Raw genomic sequence first — 19,005 nt, 5'->3', positions numbered from 1 at the left:
TTTGTGACAACATGGATAAACCTTGAGAGCATAATGCTAAGTGAAATAAGCTAATCACAGAAGGACAAATACTACATGATACTACTATGTAGAATCTAAAGGAGTCAACCTCAAAAAAAAAAAGTCAACCTCATAGAAGCACAGAGGAGAATGATGGTTACCAGGGCATGTGGGAGGAAGACATGGAGAGGTGGGTACAAAGTTTCAGTTATGCAAGAGAAAACAGTTCTGGAGATCTGCAATACAGCATAGTGCCTGTAGCTAAAAATGCTTCATCCTATACTTAACATTTGCTAGAAGTGTAGATCTTGTGTTGTGCTCTTACCACACATACACACACACGCACACGCACACACACACACACACACAAATGAGATAAACAGTGTGGGAGGAAACTGAGAGGCGATGGATGTTTATGTCCTTGATGGTGGTGATGGTTTCACACACTCATCCCCAAACTCATCCCATTGGGGAAAAAAAAAAAAATTCTGGTTCTTCACTAAATTTAAAATTAGGGAATTCCTTGGCAGGCCAGTGGTTAGGACCCACCGCGCTTCCATTGCAGGGGGCAGGGGTTCCAGCCCCGGTCGGGGAATTAATATCCCGCATGCTGCGTGGCCCGCCAAAAAAATAAAAATAAAAAATGTTATACTAGACCGTGGTTTAGACATTTCATAGAATCATTTATTACACTTTTTTAAAATGACCAAATTGTTTCTAATATTTCGGACTGGATTCCCACTAAATTAAAGGTCTCTTTTGGAAAGCACATGTTGCTTCTAGGGCTGAACATTTGAATTTTTATTCCTCCAGCAGTTTAGTGGAAGGATCAGTCATACAGCATAAAATAAGTGGAAACTATGCCATTAAGCATGTTATGTTCTGGCTGGATTTCCTCCTGGTTGATCTTACCCTAGTGACTGAGCCCTTGGGGACTAGCTTCCTGCTCTGTGCGACAAAGATGACCTCTGCGATCCGCTAGAAGCAAGGTGCGCAGGCAGCGACCCCACGCTGTGGTCGCCATGTGAAGCTGCGTGTAGCGACCTAGGCCGCTCCCCGGAGGCGGCGCTTCCCCGAGCCCCGCGGCCCGGGTTGAGCTGCGTCCGTGCCAAGCCCCGCCCGCCGCGCGGAGGCGGGGTCGCCCGCGGAGTTAAGTGCGGCCCAGGCCGGGCCACCGGCTGTCCCCCCGCCCGATGCCATGGACGAGGATCGCGCCTCCGCCCGCCTGCGCGTCTTGCTGCGACACCTCGGCGGCCGCTCGGCCGGGGCCGTCGTATCCTTTGGGTGCGGGGGTCTCGAGCTGGAAGGGTGGTGGCTATCAGGGCGCATCACACAGCCGCCGCGCCGGCTCTTCCTTGCTCCGCGCCGCCTGTCCCCGTGAATGGTCACGTCTCTTCCGGGCCCTGGGGGCGAGGATCGGTGCGACCCCAGGAGCCGGTGGTCCCCAATGCCCCAGAGGGGACCGGCCCGCCCGGTAGGCCCGGGACTGCTGGCCCCAGCGACTGGAGTGGCGTCGCTGCAGCCGTCCGGGCCCTCAGGGCCTCTGTTCCCCGGCTTTGGGGGCGGGGGGGCGGGGGGGAAGTCGTTACCGAGCGGGCCTGCTCTCTGCTACCTTGTCGCTTTCTGCACTTGGCCGCGCCTGATGGCCGCGGCTGCCCAGAGACCGAGACCGTAAACGGGGGCGCCGAGCCACCTGGAGGAGCCGCGGAGCCCTCTCAGGGCGGAGCAGCTCTTGCTTCTCCAGGGGAGCCCCGTGGAGCTAACACTGGCTCCTGGAGAAGGGCTGGGTGCCCTGTGTCCCCTCCTGGTCAGGCCTGGAGAAGTTACTCCCCGAGAGCATGTGTGCGCTGCGGGCGTCGGATCCAGAGAGATGCCACTGTGGCATAGAAGTCAAGTAGCTTTATAGAATTGTTTTTGCCCGCTCAGTTTAAGTGTTCTCGTTCGGCGCGAACCTTTGGAAGCTCCGCAGAAAACTGGGCCTGGGATTTTTTTCCCTTGTGGCCTGTTCTGCTATATTTAGGATCCTGAAATCTTTCCTAAAACGATCTTACTGGCTGTTTCTTTTACTTTCACTATTGCTCTCTCTGCTGAATTCCAAGCCTGGATGAATCGGAACCGTTGTAAATTTAAAATCTCATCCACAAACTGATGAAGGGAACCCAGGTGACTCTGTAATCTCATTTTACAGTTGAGAAAACAGTCGAGGCTAGGGGAGATGAAAACTCCTGACCAAGGTCATTTAAGGGAAGCAGTGGTTGTCAAAGTGCAGTCCCCGGACCAGCAGTATCAGCGTTACCTGGGCAATTGTTAAAAACGCAGATACTCGGGCTCATCTCAGACCTGTGGTATCAAAATACCTGGGCATGGGGCCCAGCGATCTGTTTGCACTTGTTTCTGATACATTTTATTTTATTTACTTTTTTTTTTTTTGCGGTATGCGGGCCTCTCACTGCCCTGGCCTCTCCCGTTGCGGAGCACAGGCTCTGGACGTGCAGGCTCAGCGGCCGTGGCTCACGGGCCCAGCCGCTCCGCGGCATGTGGGATCTTCCCGGACCGGGGCACGAACCCGTATCCCCTAGCGTTGGCAGGCGGACTCTCAACCACCGCGCCACCAGGGAAGCCCCTCCTTGACGTTTTCTTTTTGGCCTCACCGCGTGTCTTGTGGGATCTTAGTTCCCTGACCAGTAATTGAACCTGGGCCCTCCGCTGTTGGACCTCCAGGGAATTCCCATCTCCTTGACTATTATATTGTCCCCAGTTACATAAAGACATCATTCAAAAAGGATAACATGTTTAAGAGAAGTGACATTCTGAAAGTAACTCTTTAAGCTAAAGAAACAATGAAAAAAATGAGAAGAAAAAAACCAAGATGCTAAGTCAGTCATCTGTGATTACTGGATAGAAAACAGAAAGGAATTTCTAGTTCTGTAAGATATTTAAAATGATACTCTGCTATGTGGATCATATTTTTCTTGGAGTCATCGTTTATTTTATAGACTTTTTTTTTTCTTTTGAGAAACCATAGGTAATTCAGAGGCCTGTGAAAGGCTGTATTGCTGCAAATCTTAAGTCTAAGGCAACTAGTGTTTCTTTTTTTTTTTTTTTTGGCTGTGCTGTGCAGCATGCGGGATCTTACCTCCCAACCAGGGATCGAATCTGTGCCCTCTGCATTGGGAGCATGGAGTCTTGACCACTGGACCTCCAGGGAAGTCCCTCCTTTGTCAAATTTTAATTGGGTTATTTATCTTTTTATTATTGAGTTGTAATAGTTCTTTATTATATTCTAGATACACGTCCCCTATCAGATATATGATTGCAAACATTTTTTCCTGTTCTTTGGGCTGTCTTTTTTTTAAACATCTTTACTGGAGTATAATTGTTCTACAATGGTGTGTTAGTTTCTGCTGTATAACGAAATGAATCAGCTATACACATACATATATCCCCAGTTCTCCTCCATGTCGTGTCTCCCTCCCACCCTCCCTACCCCATCCCTCTAGGTGGACACAAAGCACCGAGCTGAGCTCCCTGTGCTATGTGGCTGCTTCCCACTAGCTATTTTACATCTGGTAGTGTATATATGTCCATGCCACTCTCTCACTTTATCCCAGCTTACACTTGCCCCTACCCGTGTCCTCAGGTCCATTCTCTACATCTGCATCTTTATTCCTGTCCTGCCCCTAGGTTCATCAGAACCATTTTCTTTTTTAGATTCCATATATATGTGTTAGCATATGATATCTGTTTATCTCTTTCTGACTTACTTCACTCTGTATGACAGGCTCTAGGGCCATCCACCTCACTACAAATAACTCAGTTTTGTTTCTTTTGTAATTTATTTATTTTTGGCTGCTTTGGGTCTTCGTTGCTGTGCGTGGTCTTTCTCTAGCTGCGGCGAGCGGGGTCTACTCTTTCATTATGGTGCGCAGGCTTCTCAAGGCAGTGGCTTATCTTGTTGTGGAGCATGGGCTCTAGACACACGGGCTTCAGTAGTTGTGGCACAGGGGCTCAGTAGTTGTGGCTCGTGGGCCCTAGAGCACAGGCTCAGTAGTTGTGGCACACGGGCTTAGTTGCTCCGCGGCATGTGGGATCTTCCCGGACCAGGGATCGAACCCATGTCCCCTGCATTGGCAGGCGGATTCTTAACCACTGCACCACCAGGGAAGTCCCAACAGCTCCTCGTCTTGAGCCAGGGTTGGCAAACATTTTCTATAAAGGTAGACTTTTTTTTTCTAATGACCAGCCAATATTGCTAATATTTTGGACTAGACTCCTACTAAGTTAAATTCCTCTTTTGAATAGCACAGGTTTCTCCTTATTTCTAGAATAGAGCCTTTCCATTTTTATTCGTTCAGGAGTTCGGTGGGAGAAATAGCCGGGGGAATGAAATGGATGGAAACTCTGAAAACCGTGTGGAAGCCTTGGCTCAGCTGTTTTCTGCTCGGTGACCTTGGACTAGTTACTGAGCTCTCCTAGCCTAGGGTTCCTGCTCTATGCAACAGGAATAGTAAAGCTCCTGGCTTGCAGCCACCTCCTCAGGCTATTGTGAAATGAAATGAGGTGAGCAGCAGTGCATCAGAGCTTACGTGTGTCATCAGTTTGCTTGGTGACTATTTAGAGCCCGTCTTCCCTTGTGAAAACCAATCCAGGGCAGACCGTTTCTAGAAAAGGTTGACACCTAAACTTTACTTCATTTGCCTTAATTCACATCCTAGATAGCGCACCACACTTCAGGGACTGTTTCTCCTGCCGGCTTCCATCCTCAACAATTCCAGTGAGTAGATCTAATTTTAATTTTTAACCATACAATGTATATAAAGGTTTTTTTTTTTTTTTCTAGTGGTAACTGGGATTTAAAATACATGTTGCCCGATGAGAATTCATTATACAAATCCTACATTTCCAGGATTTGTTCTAACGATCATGGAAAATTTTGAAGACCCTGACTTTTTCTATATGTATTTTAAAATTCAGAAAGGGGGAAAAATGTGAGAAAGTGCATAATCTTATTTTGTAAAATTCAGGCATCGTATATCTCATTTAAATTAGCCTGTCGTTTGGTTAGTCTGATGTATTAGCTAGCATCTTTGATTTGTCTTAAAATCACCTTTGAAGTGGAAAACATTGATCTCCGTGGAATATTCTCATAGGGTCACAGTTCCAAACCAGAGTAATGGACAGGGTGATCTGAGTTTGTGTGTGTGCGCTGTACACTTATTCAGATTTTTGTTACTTTGATTTCTTCTGTGAATGCACGAACTAGACAATTTTTTTGTTTGTTTGTTTGTTTGTTTTTGTGGTACATGGGCCTCTCACTGCTGTGGCCTCTCCCATTGCGGAGCACAGGCCATGGCTCACGGGCCCAGCTGCTCCGCGGCATGTGGGATCTTCCCGGACCGGGGCACGAACCCGTGTCCCCTGCATCTGCAGGCGGACTCTCAACCACTGCGCCACCAGGGAAGCCCCGAACTAGACAATTTAAAACATAAAATATATTAGTTCCCCATCTGAAAAACCATACATATTCATTACAGAATAAATTTTAAAATCAGAGAAATAGAAGGAATTAAAAAAAAATCATCCGTAATGCCATTACATAAAGGCAATCACTATTAAAAATTTTTTTTTGTACTTCCTTACAGTCTTTTTTTTAAAGAAGTCGTGTCTTGGTTTTACATCATTGTCGTCATATTTTAATTTAATAGGCATTGTCCATGCTATTATAGGCTCTTTGTTTTTAATGCTTGAGTCATGTCCCATTGAATGGATATAATATGATTAGTTAATTACTCCTCCATTTCTTGGTGACAGTAATTAATGCTTTGTATCTAAAGCTTTAACATTTTTTTCAGATTATTTCCTTAAAGTCTTAGAAATAAAAATGCTTAGTGGAAGAGTACATACATTTCTCAGGTTCTTGATACATACTGTTAGGTTGTGATTTTTAAATTGGACTTACTTGAGATTTTTTTCTCCTTTAGGTATACTCGGGATAATAATATTCTAAGCCTAGAACAGAGAAAATTTTATGAAGAAAATGGATTTCTTGTCATTAAAAATTTGGTGTCTGATGCTGATATTCAAAATTTTAGGTACAGTAACACTATTTGTTATATAACAGAAATATGTATTATATGTGTATAGTGGGAATATGAGTAAGATTAGCTTGTGTCTGTACAGATATTTTTCAGGGATTGGGTTTGTTAGGAAGTGGGTTGTTAGAACCTGGGCTCGAGCCAGGGTGGCTGGCTTTAATCTTAGCCCCGTCGCTTAACATTGTGTGTATGAGGCAATTCCTTAACCTTTCCATGCCTGTTTCCATATCTGCAAAACAGGGGAAATAACAGTACTTATGTCCTAGAGTTGTTTTTAGGACTAAATAGGTAAAATAGAGAGAGAATACTTTAAACAGGGCCTGGCTTATTGTAGTGCTAGGGAGGTGTTTGCTCTTTCATTCAGATGAAACCAACTCACAAATATTTCCCCACTGGTCTGCCAAGCTAAGGAATATTTGAACTCTGGGAGCAAGTTTCAGCCTCACAGTTAGGAGGCGGGCACTTCTGAGTTGGCCATTTTCTCCTTCCTCCCATCAGAACTATGCAACCTGGGGCTAGAGGCCAACTTGGTGCAGAAAAACCACCCCCAAACCTTCGAGTCTTTCCACAGAACAAGGCCAGGGAGGTGCTTGGAGCCTGCGGTAATGACATCATTTACCAATTGACTTTTCTAGGGATGAGTTTGAAAGAATCTGCAGAATGGAGGTGAAACCACTGGGACTGATGGTGATGAGAGATGTGACCATTGCAAAATCAGAGTATGTGCCAAGTGAGAAAGTGATCACCAAGGTCCAAGATTTCCAAGAAGATAAGGAACTCTTCAGATACTGCACCCTCCCTGAGGTTCAAGGCCTTCTTGTGTTCTCTTTCTCTTTAAGCTAATTGCCCATCTGCATGCCTACCTCTGAAATATTATTATTATTTTTTACTTCATCTAGCCCTTTTCTACTGGGGTCCTAGAGTGGTGGTTCTCAGTCAGAGATGGACATTTGGCAATGTCTGGAGACATGTTTGCTTGTCAGGCAGGAGGAATGGTGTCCTGTTGGCTTCTAATGGGTGGAGGTCAGGGATGCTGCTACTTGGGCCCAGGGATGCTATCATGCACAGAAGAGCCCCTTCCCGCAAACAAAGAATTATCCAGCCCAAAATGTCAGTAGTGCCAAGACTGAGAAATCCTGCTTTTGCTAATTATTTTTGGTGAAGAAGAGCAGGAATTCTGTGGTAAGAGAGAGCAAGAGAGCCTTTCTCACACTTCATACAGGCACTTCTACAGGGGTGACAATGCTGAGGCTACTTACTGTAATATCCATTTATTTTTTCATTTTGTTTTATGATCTGGTCAGTAGAGGTGTGAGTTTGTTTTTAAATGTAAACTAGGGCCTCCCTGGTGGCACAGTGGTTAAGAATCCACCTGCCAATGCAGGGGACATGGGTTTGAGCCCTGGTCCGGGAAGATCCCACATGCCGCGGAGCAACTAAGCCCGTGCGCCACAACTACTGAGCCTGAGCTCTAGAGCCTGAGAGCCACAACTACTGAAGCCCACACGCCTACAGCCTGTGCTCTGCAACAAGAGAAGGCACCGCAATGAGAAGCCCATGCATTGCAACTAAGAGTAGCCCCTGCTCGCCACAACTAGAGAAAGCCTGTGCCCAGCAACCAAGACCCAACGCAGCCAAAAAAAAAAAAAGCAAACGAATAAATGTAAACTAGTTTTTAAAAAATTATTCTTTAAGAGTAGTTCATATTTATAAAAATATCCAAATAGTATGGAAGGACATGAAATGAAAAGTGAATTCTCCCACCCCCAGCACCACTCACTGTTCAGTTTTTTTATGTATTCATCTAGAATTATTTCAGGTATAATCAAGCATATCTGTATAACCCCACCTTTTGTGTGACAGGGAACGTACTGGTTGTCACTTTGTTTTTCCACTTGCAGTAGATCTGAGACATCTTTCCATATTAGTATCTCTGGATCTACTTTATACTTAGTAAACTATTGCATAGTATTCCATTGCATAAATGTACTACAGTTTATGACCATTTGTTTAGAATGGTTTGAAAGGACACTTTGCACAAAGTACTCATTAGAAACTATAATCTCAAGTGCTGTTAAAAAATCTGATTCATGAAGAAAGACTGTACAGCTGAGCCACCTGGGATGTAGGGCCCCTTGGGTTAGGGGTGGGAGGAGAAGTGGCCCCTCTGAGCCATGCATGCTTCCCAACCTCAAGTCCTGTTATAGAAATGGAAGTTGTGTGGGTGGATCGAGGATAAAAAGCTGGAAATCACAGGCAACATGTAGTAGATTAAGCTCTATCGGGACTTTCAGATTTCCTACCTCTGCAACATGTGAACCACGTATCTGGTGGTTCATGCAATGATTTTAGGGAGGTAGGCATTCTTTTAATAGCTGGGTATTTATTTTAATATGTATTGGAAAAATGAACCAGCACCTCAAATTCATGATTTCAGGAATATTATTAATCAGGATAAAACTAAGTAAAAGAGGGACTTCCCTGGTGGCGCAGTGGTTAAGAATCCACCTGCCAATGCAGGGGACACTGGTTTGAGCCCTGGTCTAGGAAGATCCCATATGCCGCAGAGCAACTAAGCCCATGTGCCACAACTACTGAGCCTGTGTGCCACAACTACTGAAGCCCGCGTGCCTAGAGCCCGTGCTCCGCAACAAGAGAAGTCCCCGCAATGGGAAGCCCGCTCACCGCAACAAAGAGTAGCCCTCGCTCGCCGCAACTAGAGAAAGCCTGCGCACAGCAACGAAGACCCAACGCAGCCAATAAATAAATAAATAAATATTTTAAAAAAGAAAAAAAACTAAGTAAAAGAAGTGAGTTAATTTAATTTAGAGAGAGTATTGGCTAAATATATTGGGAAATTCTGCAAAGCAGGACAGAAACGGTGAGGATGGCTCTTGAATGACGAAGGTTTAGAAAATCGCAGCCTAAGTGAATACCAAAAGAAAAAGAGACAAAAACAAACTTCTTATTAAAAAAACAAGCAAGAGGCCTGACTCCTGAGATTTTTGTAACATTTCAAGTGTTTCATACTCAAACTGCCGATTTTCCTTATACACAAGAGATCAAATAGTGAGAGAGCCGTAGACTGGGCTTCGTTTTTTGGAGGCAGACAGAAAGGGAGTTTGAATACCATCTTTTTCATTTAACTGGCTCTGCAAACTTAGGCATCTTATTTGTGTGGGGCATTCATTTCAAAGTATTATTAATGAATGGGGGCATTAATTTTCAGGGACTATTGTGAGGCTTAACCGAGCTGATGTGTCAATATATAGAAAGCCCCTGGCAGGTAGGAGGCATGCAGTGTTGGGTCCTTTCTGCTTTTTACCCCTTTCTAGTGGGTCTGATGCAGGAGGTGGTCCTCCCTGTCACTTGCTCCCATTGCAGCTTATTCCTCGGAGCGTGGGTCTCAACCACATCGGCCCACGTCATTATGTGTTTAACACCTTTTTTCCCACCAGCATATAAACTCCTTTGGGGCAGGGACCTGCTTATCTTGTTCACTGTTGTGTCCTATTTGCTGTCACTCTGCCTGGTTCAGAGACCTTAGGAGGGAGTTGTTGAATTAATGGCCATGCTGATTGTGAAGTGGTCTCCAGGCCCCTGTTCTCCTGCCCTCGGGGTTACTCATGACAGCGGCAAACCTGTCGGGGCCTTTCGTGGTCCCTTCTTACGAAGAGTCTCCGTGAAGGAAAAGGAAGCTGCCTTCTCACTGGGCAACTGCCAACAGCTTTGGTGGAAAGAAGGGCATTCCTGCCCTTTGCAGTTGGTGTCTCACAGAAACTCACGTCTCTCTTGTAGAAGAAGTACGCAAGTTTCCAGCTGGCTCCAAAAAGCCTGTTTAGTTCAGAGTGTTGTAAATTTCCAATGATTTCCAGTTGCTGACTTTTCCATGGTCTGTTTGCAAGGTTGTGAAACATCAATTGATTGTTTTAAACAGTTGCCATCCGAGTTCTTGTATAGACAGATGTACTTTGTGCCACCTGCCTGTGTATCTGATTTCCCATGAACTTTCTTCCCCCTCTCCCTTAGATTCTGAAATATGTGGAGTGCTTCACCGGACCCAATATTATGGCCATGCATACGATGCTGATAAACAAACCTCCAGATTCTGGTAAAGAGCTCTTATTTGTAAAGTAGAAGCAACAACAACAACAAAAAAAGTGTTTAAGTACATAAGGTTGATGTCCTAACTAATAGCAATGTGTACAACTGCTAAACTTCGCATAAATGAATATATGTACTTTTATTTAAGTCTTAAGATAGCTTACATCATAAAAACATTGAAGTATAGGGTTATCGCTGGGTTTTTACACAACTGGCCTCTGAAAGATGCAGTTCAGTAAACACGACTGTCCCTACACCCCAGAGGCTGTTATTCAACATCTCTAAGCCTTGTTAGCAGTCTCACCCATGCATGAGAGTGTGGACTTTGCCTTCCTGATCTAAAGCCATTACTATTACTACCAAAGTTAAAACTATTCTTATAAATCATATACCACAGTTATTCTTAAAATTTCCTGTGCTTGCTAAAATGTAGCTTCTAAGACCTCCCTCCTAGAGAGACTGATTCAGAAAACAGAACCCAGGAATCTGCATTTTTATTAACCATACCCAGAGATGCTAATGCAGATGGCTCTTGGGCCACACTGAGAAATTCAGCTGTACCAGCGGTAGTAAATCGGCCATTAGAGATTCTGGATCCTTTTCTACTTTGTCTTCCTCCTGATGGCTGGGAGAGGTTTATGTGACAGGTCTGTAGTTTAACATCAAGTCTTTCCCTCCTTGGGTGTCTTGCTTGGAGAGATCTGGTGGCCTGGGGGAACCACGTTCAGAGGGCAAAACTAGGGAAAAATGTAAACATGGGCCTAGTATCTCTGATAATCCACATTGATTGTACACCAAATGCTTCTAGTTTGGTGGGGAAACCTCTGAGAGGCCTTTTATTTAGTTAGTTAGTTAATTAACGATATATTTTTTTGTACCAGGCACTTTGAAGGCTATCAGAGGACCTCAGATTTGACCACTCTCTTTAATTAATCAGCCTTTTTTTGGGAATACTAAGCTCTGTGCCCAAACCAGAGTTAGGAAGGAATAAAGCACAACAGAGATGATGACATATGTACAGCATGCTAGAAAATAGTGTAAAGTAGTCCTTGGCTACCAGAAGCCCAGAAAGAATGACAGGATCCAGAGTTACTGTGCTGATGGGAATTCTCTGGTGGTCCAGCACTTAGGATTCCATGCTTCCACTGCAAGGGGCATGGGTTCAATCCCTGGTTGGGGAACTAAGATCCCTCATGCTTCGCGTCATGGCCAAAAAAAAAAAAGACAGTCACTGTGCTGATTCAGTGTTCCAATTTGGTGCTTATCTGTTGAGGCTGGTTTTCTTTAGCATTGTTTCATCTGTTTGCTTTTGCAGGGATAGGTCATTGTTCTGGTTTTTCAGGCAGAGGAGAAGAATTCTGAGACTTGTGTTTACTTATTTTAACAGCAGGTTCTGTTTTAGGCAAGAAGACATCCCGTCACCCCTTGCACCAGGATCTGCACTATTTCCCCTTCAGGCCCAGCAATAGCATCGTTTGTGCTTGGACAGCCATGGAGCACATCAACCGGGACAACGGCTGTCTGGTTGTGCTCCCAGGGACACACAGAGGCCCCTTGAAGACACACGATTATCCCCAGTGGGAGGTAAGTCTGCCTGGAGGCTGAGTCTTGATCAGAATCTTTTGTTGTTTTGATTTCACATCAGTATACATAAGGAGCTTTGCCAATAAGATGACATTTCCTTTCTTAGCAAAACATTGTTCTAGGATTTAGAATAAGAATCAGGGAAAATTCAAGGATGTCAGATAAAATGATTATCTTTGTTCTTTCAACAAGTGCTTGAAAGCCAACCAAAGTGGGGAACTTTGGTGATGCTATGAAAGATCTGAGATTATGAAGCCTAAGTGCAGAGGTAAGACACAAAGCGGCAACACCAGATGTGTGTGCCAAGTGCCACATGAGTCTTACACCCTGATTGGTGGGTCTCGCAGTAAAGAAGTGGGATCATCTCCTTCCAGCTGAACAGACCGGCAGAGAGAGGCTCTGGGGAGGACTGAGTAGTATCCTGTTGCGAGGCTGTTCATGGTTTATCGATTCAGCTGATGATGCTGGAGGACTGTTTAATGCTTTGGGGCCCATGAATGATGAGGTCAAATTGGTTCTTCAAGGCGATAACCTTGTGGTCTGGCACAGAATGTACTGCAGGTATAAGAGTCCAGAGGCAGAGAAACCAGAGAGGAGACTCTTAGCATTTTAGGTATAAGGCAATGTCTCAAAAATCCCATAATGATGATCAAGGTGGGAAGAGCACCTGTTGTTAAGGCAGACAGAATGGAAACGGTTCTGTGGGATGTAAAGAATATGGCTCTCAGGACTTCTGTGCCAACTAGTGAGAATTCTTGTTTTTTAAAAATATTAATTTTATTTTTGGCTGCACTGGGTCTTTGTTGCTGCACACGGGCTTTCTCTAGTTGTGGCGAGTGGGAGCTACTCTTCGCTGCGGTGTGCAGGCTTCTCACTGCAGTGTCTTCTCTTGTTGCGGAACGTGGGCTCTAGGTGCATGGGCTTCAGTAGTTGTGGCACGCGGGCTCTAGAGCGTAGGCTCAGTAGTTGTGGCGCATGGGCTTAGTTGCTCCACATGTGGGATCTTCCCGGACCAGGGATCGAACCTGTGTCCCCTGCATTGGCAGGCAGATTCCTAACCACTGAGCCACCAGGGAAGCGCCTAGTTAGAATTCTTGCACTGAGGATTAGTGCTAAGTGAAAATATTTTAGTCTAGATTCTGATATAAAATCTGAAATTCGTCGATTAAGTTGAGGTTTAGGAAAGGTTGGTGCAAGCAACAGAAGTGGGTTTTCACTGACTTCAGCCGAAGGGAATGTTTTGGAGGGCTGCAGGGGCAGGCAGAACCGGTGGGAAGGCTGGCCAGCTCTGGGGGTTGGGGGATGGGGAAGGAAAGCGGAAGTCCTTGCTCGGCGGGAACAGTTGGGTGGGGTACCTGGCATGGGCAGTGGACCCTGACTACATCCGGTCTCTTCGATCCTCTGCTCAGATTCAAAGTGGCCTCGGTGGGAGGTCAGATTAGCTTATCTTGGTTACATATCAACCCTGTGCACGGAGAGAAGCTCACTGGGTCAAAGTTCCAATACAGTGCAGTACGAAAGTAGTCATTCCCCAAAAGGAATTTGTATTTGGGATAGTCTTAGGAAAGGAAATGGGATGCTACCCTCCAAAGACCCATAAAGGTTTGCAAACTTTGTCACTTCTCGTTTTAGCTTCTTCCATAAAGACATAACCATTACCTAATACAGTGACTAACTTTGAAAATAGTTATAAACAAACATAATGTTTTATTTATTTTATTATTTTTGAAAATTATTCTTTATTTTATTTATTTATTTTTGGCTGCACTGGGTCTTTGTTACTGCGTGTGGGCTTTCTCTAGTTGCGGCGAGTGGGGGCTACTCTTCGTTGCGGTGCGCGGGCTTGTCATTGCGGTGGCTTTTCTCGTTGCGGAGCACGGGCTGTAGGCTCACGGGCTTCAGGAGTTGTGGCGCGCGGGCTCTAGAGCGCAGGCTCAGCAGTTGTGGCGCACGGGCTTAGATGCTCTGTGGCATGTGGGATCTTCCCGGACCAGGGATGGAACCTGCGTCCCCTGCATTGGCAGGCGGATTACTAACGACTGCGCCACCAGGGAAGTCCCCATAATGTTATAATTTACTATTCTTTCTTTACTCTGCACGTGACATGAGTGGTTTTTCAGCCCAGAAAAACTGAGTATTTTCTCTCCCCTAGTTTGGGAGAATAGTTAGCTTCTCAGAGATGCTCCTGAGTAACAGAAGAATGATTTATGCCAAGTTCCAGGTGGGAAAGAATGATTATGGGTTAACCTGGAAAGCTGGTCTCCTGCATTACCACAAAATGCAAAGCTGATCTAGATCTTCATTTATAATTCAGTAATGAAGGGTAGGTGGAAATTCCAAATTTTTCATCCGGTCTAAAAAGTCCAAAATTTTAGCATCAACATGTGGCTTTCTTAAAACCAGTCATCTGAGAAGCTTTGGTATATGTAAGGTTTTTCGGGTTTTTTGAATCTAATTTATTTATCTGTTTCTCTTGGAAGAACTTAGAGAAGCTTTGTTTTTTCCTGATGAGTCATTGATAGGGTTTTAATTAGTGGCTTCCTCACATCTGGACTTGGCTTCTCTCGTGTTTTAGGGAGGGGTTAACATCATGTTCCACGGGATCCAGGACTATGACAAAAATAATGACCGGGTGCACCTCCTGATGGAGAAAGGAGACACCGTTTTCTTTCATCCTTTGCTCATCCATGGATCTGGTCGGAACAAAAGTCAAGGATTCCGGAAGGTATGCATTCACATCACAGCTCTTTCTGAAGATGAACGGGTTAGGAACAAAAGTGCCATGATATATTCAAAGTTAAAGGATTTGTGACTTTTAACTAAACTGCCCTTTAGTCTGGTTTATTTAGCAGGAAATATATTTGCCTCCGTCACGCTTTCTTGCTCACAGCAGCAAGGAGCCAGGTGACCTCAGGATCCCAGCCTACTGAACATTCATGGAATTGCTTCAGAGTGAGAGCTTACTTACTTGGAAGCTGCTAGCCTATGGTTTCAGAGGCAAAAACAAAGGCAGACATACCAAATAAGAACATCTGGGATGTGTACAGCTCATATAAGAGGAACGTTTGTAATATTTTTGCTACTGGGGAAAATATTATTGATCGCAAAGGAAGGTCTGAATTGGCCACCCGGAAATCAGATATGGCCATGTTTTTCACCCCTTAGCCTCAGTGTTTTCAATTTCATGATTTCAGTGCTTACATTAAAAATTGACATAATTTCTCATAAATTCCCAGATTTCTTGCGTCTCTAAGATTCCGCAGATCTGACGATACTATGGGCTCCCATTTCCCTATGATGACATGGCTGTTTATACTAAATATTAGGGGCTTCTTTGGGGCCGAGGGAAGTTTTCCAGTCTGTCACAACAAGCCCTTGTGTCTCCCTGAGGCTGGGGGTTAGTTGTCAGATTTCATCTTCCATTCATTCAAATATCCAGCAGGCTCCATGAGCCTGGTGAGGGATGGGCATGACGGAAGAAGGCACTCCCCTCAGGGGTACCCAAAACACTCCACAGTCCAGTTACATAATATTTTAATGTAGTAGTTAAAAAAATCAAAATTAATGCCAAAAAATCCATGGTGAGCACAACGCCAAAATTTTAAAGACGAGGTCAGACCCTCCACTACCATGACCCTCAGAACTGTGCAAAGGGGTACAGGCACTACGCTGGAAATAATGTGTTTTAATATACCGACTTTATAATTTTTCAATATTTTTTAACTGCTTTATGTTTGGGGAAGTACTAACCATTAAAAAATACATAAAAGGGTACAGGTAGGACTGTACATTTTTTCCCTGTTGCCTCAGGCTCCAGTATGGCTTGGTATGGCACTAGGGCTTCCATGGGAAATAAAGTTTGTGACTCAACTGCCTCGAAATTTGATATTTGGGGCAAAGTAGGAAGCTCTTCTGATGGGTGCAGTCACCCTAAGACAACTAACCTGTGACAAGGAAGATGAGTTTTAACTACCGCCTTGCAAGTTAGATCTGTTTATAACTCCTTCAAGAATGGGGAGAACCAAGGAACTTCCATCCTACCTTCAAAAGGAAACGAGGTGGGTATTGTATGTGAATGCGATCAAACTTTAAACATCCTTCTGATTCAAGAGGGGTGTCTGCCTATTATTTCCTTTGCAAGGTCTTTTCACCCCATCATCTGTGGCCATTGAAATACCAACTCATTACAAACTTAACTGAGTAACTTCTGTAACTGAGGTGATGAGAAACCCTGCAATACATTCCTCTGTAGGACTTGGCAGTATCCACTCATTAGAAAAATCAAATGCTAAAAGGTTAAAGACTTCTTACTTACATAATTCTGTTCCCTGCCCCGTATATACCTTTGGAAAATAAATAACACAGCTAGTGAAAAACGTCATGTAAATTCTCAATTAGCCTTTAGCTGGGTGGGAAAAAAGCAGCTGAGCCGTCAAGAGACTGATTCAGGACACGTGGGAACAGCGTTCAGTCTAGAAATCGAACTCTCAGTGACAGAACTGACTTTCTAAAAGAAGCCTCCTTGCTAGGTTGCTGGTGTTAACGGGGTGTTTTTTGTTTGTTTGTTCTTGTTTTTGTAACATGAATCGATTCACTTTGCACAGGCAATTTCCTGCCATTTTGCGGATGCCAACTGCCACTACATCGATGTGAAGGGTACCAGTCAAGAAAACATTGGAGAGGAAGTTTTAGAGATAGCCAGTAAAATCCATGGAGTGAAAGACGTCAGCCTGAAGGTATGTATGTTTGTATGAAATGACAAGGTAAAGATGTTGGTTTTTTCTTTTCTTCAGATGCTTAATAATTCTCATACCTGATTTAATTTGAAAGTATAAAATGCTTGGGTTTAGAGCTCGTTTCAGAAACATTGCTGAGACCTAAGAATGACAGTGGAGTTTGTTTGTACTACTTGCTTCCCCAGCGTGGGAGACCTGAATTCTGTAAGTCTCTGGGCTGTCCTGTGGCACGCAGGCCGTCGTGTTGCAGAACGGACAGGTAGGAGAGGAAGTAGATGACAAATTCAGAGGAGAGCAAATGGAGGACAAGGCTACCTTCTGAACGCACACGGTTTAAAGGTTTGGGCTGTCAGTCATAGGCCTCCTTTGTTTGTAAAGAGAGTATATGCATTTGGAATTCCAGTAAGACTCCCAGAAAGCAATTCTCAAGCAAGTGTTTGTTTGGGTCAGTTTGCATCTGGAGTTTGACGAGAGCCTGCACGCAGCAGAGATGAGAGATCACGGATGCTTGTCATAGCGGGCGTAAGACGGTATTCCATATGCTTCCCTAATTAATACACCTCATCTGCAGATTATTTGTTTTTAACTGGTGAACATTCCATGCTGCTGCTGATCGACAACAAGTTATCAGTCAAGGCAAATAAACTTATTTGCATCGTAGATTGTGTACATTTTAGCATCTGAACCAAGAACCTGACCCTACTTGTTAAATGTGCATTAGATAACTAAATGCATCTATTCTGGGGGCGACATGACCCCCAAATAGGCTGAGTGTAATGATAACTCAGGGCCTTCTAGTACTCTGAAGAGCCTTGCTCACCAAAGGCAGGGTACCACCTTCTGAAACAACTTCCCAGAGCACAAATCTTCCTCCACCCTTAACCCCTTTTCTCTTTGGAATCTGTGAATGTATCCCATATCTGAAAATGCTCTGGTCTCACACTTGCACATCCTGGAAGTCTTGTCCTTCTCCCTTTGTCCAGTACTTAAATGTCCTACAAAGGCAACATATTTTGCCAACTGGAGCGTCCATCCAACACCCTGAATTTCAAGGCAGGAAAAAAATGTATATACGTCTGAGGTCTGTCACAGTTGTACTAAATGAATCAGTTCCTGTATTTATTTTTCGTTACTCTCTCAGCTATAGTTCATTGGCTTTACTTAAAAGAACAATACTAACTTCTGCTATAGAGTTCTTTGTCAGGTACAAAAGCACGTTCATATCCCTTTTCTTCTCTTCTTCACCAAAACCCAGTGGAGCAGTCATTATAGCTCCAAGTTCTTAATGAGAAAATGAAGAGTTCAAGAGATTGCCCTCAATTACGTAAGTGACGGAGATTTCAGAGTCAGGTCCAGTTCCAAAATCGTTCTTCCCAGGATACCTTGCTGTTTGCTCAAAAATAAACAAGAAAGTCTGAGTTGTTTTATTAGGAACAAAGAAGAAAAAACCCAAACCAGTAGCCCAGGACATCATTTTCATGATAATGATCTAATCAGGGGTACATGGCTCAGAATGGGGCAGGCAAACATAACCAAGGAAAGCAGGAGCTTGGGTACTAAACTGTTTGTATTGTGACCAGACTTAACCGCCAGTTCCAACACCTGTAATCAGCACGAGCGCCAAGTAAAACAAGACTGACACGAGTGGGGACTCACTGTCTTGGCTACAAAACATGATTTTAGATGTTGGCAGGTACATTATCTGGACTCTCAGAATGTGGTTTATTTACTGTTATGACCATTGTGGATGGGTTTTTTTTCTTTTTTGTATTTAACCACTTGTAGATGCTAGTAATCTACTTTGTCTTATGGTGAATAGGTAAATCAAAGTGTCCCATAAACTCACTGTGTTTGGTATTATTTCCAGGATGTTTGGAGATTTCGAGCACGCGTCGTGAAAGGAGAAAGAATCAACCTTTGAAATAGCCCTTTGCTCGAACTCTTTTCAAGAAAACCAGGATGGAACAAGGTCTCAGAGGAAAACCTTTTCTCAATGAGATGATGTAATCTTTTCTATCCACTTGTTAACAAAATCAAAGTGCACAGATCCGGTACTTAATTGCATACAGGTAATTCTGCAGCACGGTGGCGTGGCTTTAATGGACATAAAATCAGTAAAAGTGAAATATTACTGTTTTAAGGAAAACTTGGGGTTGCAACTAATAAAGGTGATGCATAATTGAAGTCTGTTCGATCAGTTTCTTTCATTCAATTAGCTCTTTACCCAAGCAGGGATTAATGTTCTGAAACGCAAAGCCCACCACCTCCCAATTTCGTGTTGTGAGAGATTTCTTTTCAAATCTGGAACAATGAATATTAGAGGCACAGTTAGTGGAGGGCCTAAGAAGGGCATCAGGGAGTAAAAATGTGGGTGGAGACTCATGTTCTGACACAGGATTTCCTTCCATGGCCTCTCCAGCCCAACCAACCTCCTTAAAGACTCGATCTTTCCAAGCCTTTTTCTCTAAAGAGAGAAGACCAGGGTC

At 44.2% G+C, this 19,005-nt stretch overlaps 1 protein-coding gene across 1 annotated transcript; it reads left to right on the top strand.

Annotated features, from left to right (window-relative positions):
• The first annotated feature begins 1,137 nt into the window (after positions 1 to 1,137).
• PHYH (phytanoyl-CoA 2-hydroxylase) lies at positions 1,138 to 18,703 on the top strand. Its single transcript, XM_082854870.1, has 9 exons — positions 1,138 to 1,273; positions 4,716 to 4,774; positions 5,982 to 6,092; positions 6,731 to 6,899; positions 10,125 to 10,206; positions 11,602 to 11,783; positions 14,359 to 14,508; positions 16,388 to 16,519; positions 18,387 to 18,703. The coding sequence occupies exons 1-9, from the start codon at positions 1,199 to 1,201 to the stop codon at positions 18,438 to 18,440; spliced, it is 1,014 nt and encodes a 337-aa protein (XP_082710996.1). The 5' UTR covers positions 1,138 to 1,198; the 3' UTR covers positions 18,441 to 18,703.
• Positions 18,704 to 19,005: the final 302 nt, after the last annotated feature.

The sequence above is a fragment of the Leucopleurus acutus genome (genome assembly GCF_964270905.1).
Source record: "Leucopleurus acutus genome assembly, chromosome: 1".
NCBI lineage: Eukaryota > Metazoa > Chordata > Mammalia > Artiodactyla > Delphinidae > Leucopleurus > Leucopleurus acutus.
Note: the sequence above shows the minus strand (reverse complement) of the source record. Positions and strands in the feature narration are given on the sequence as shown.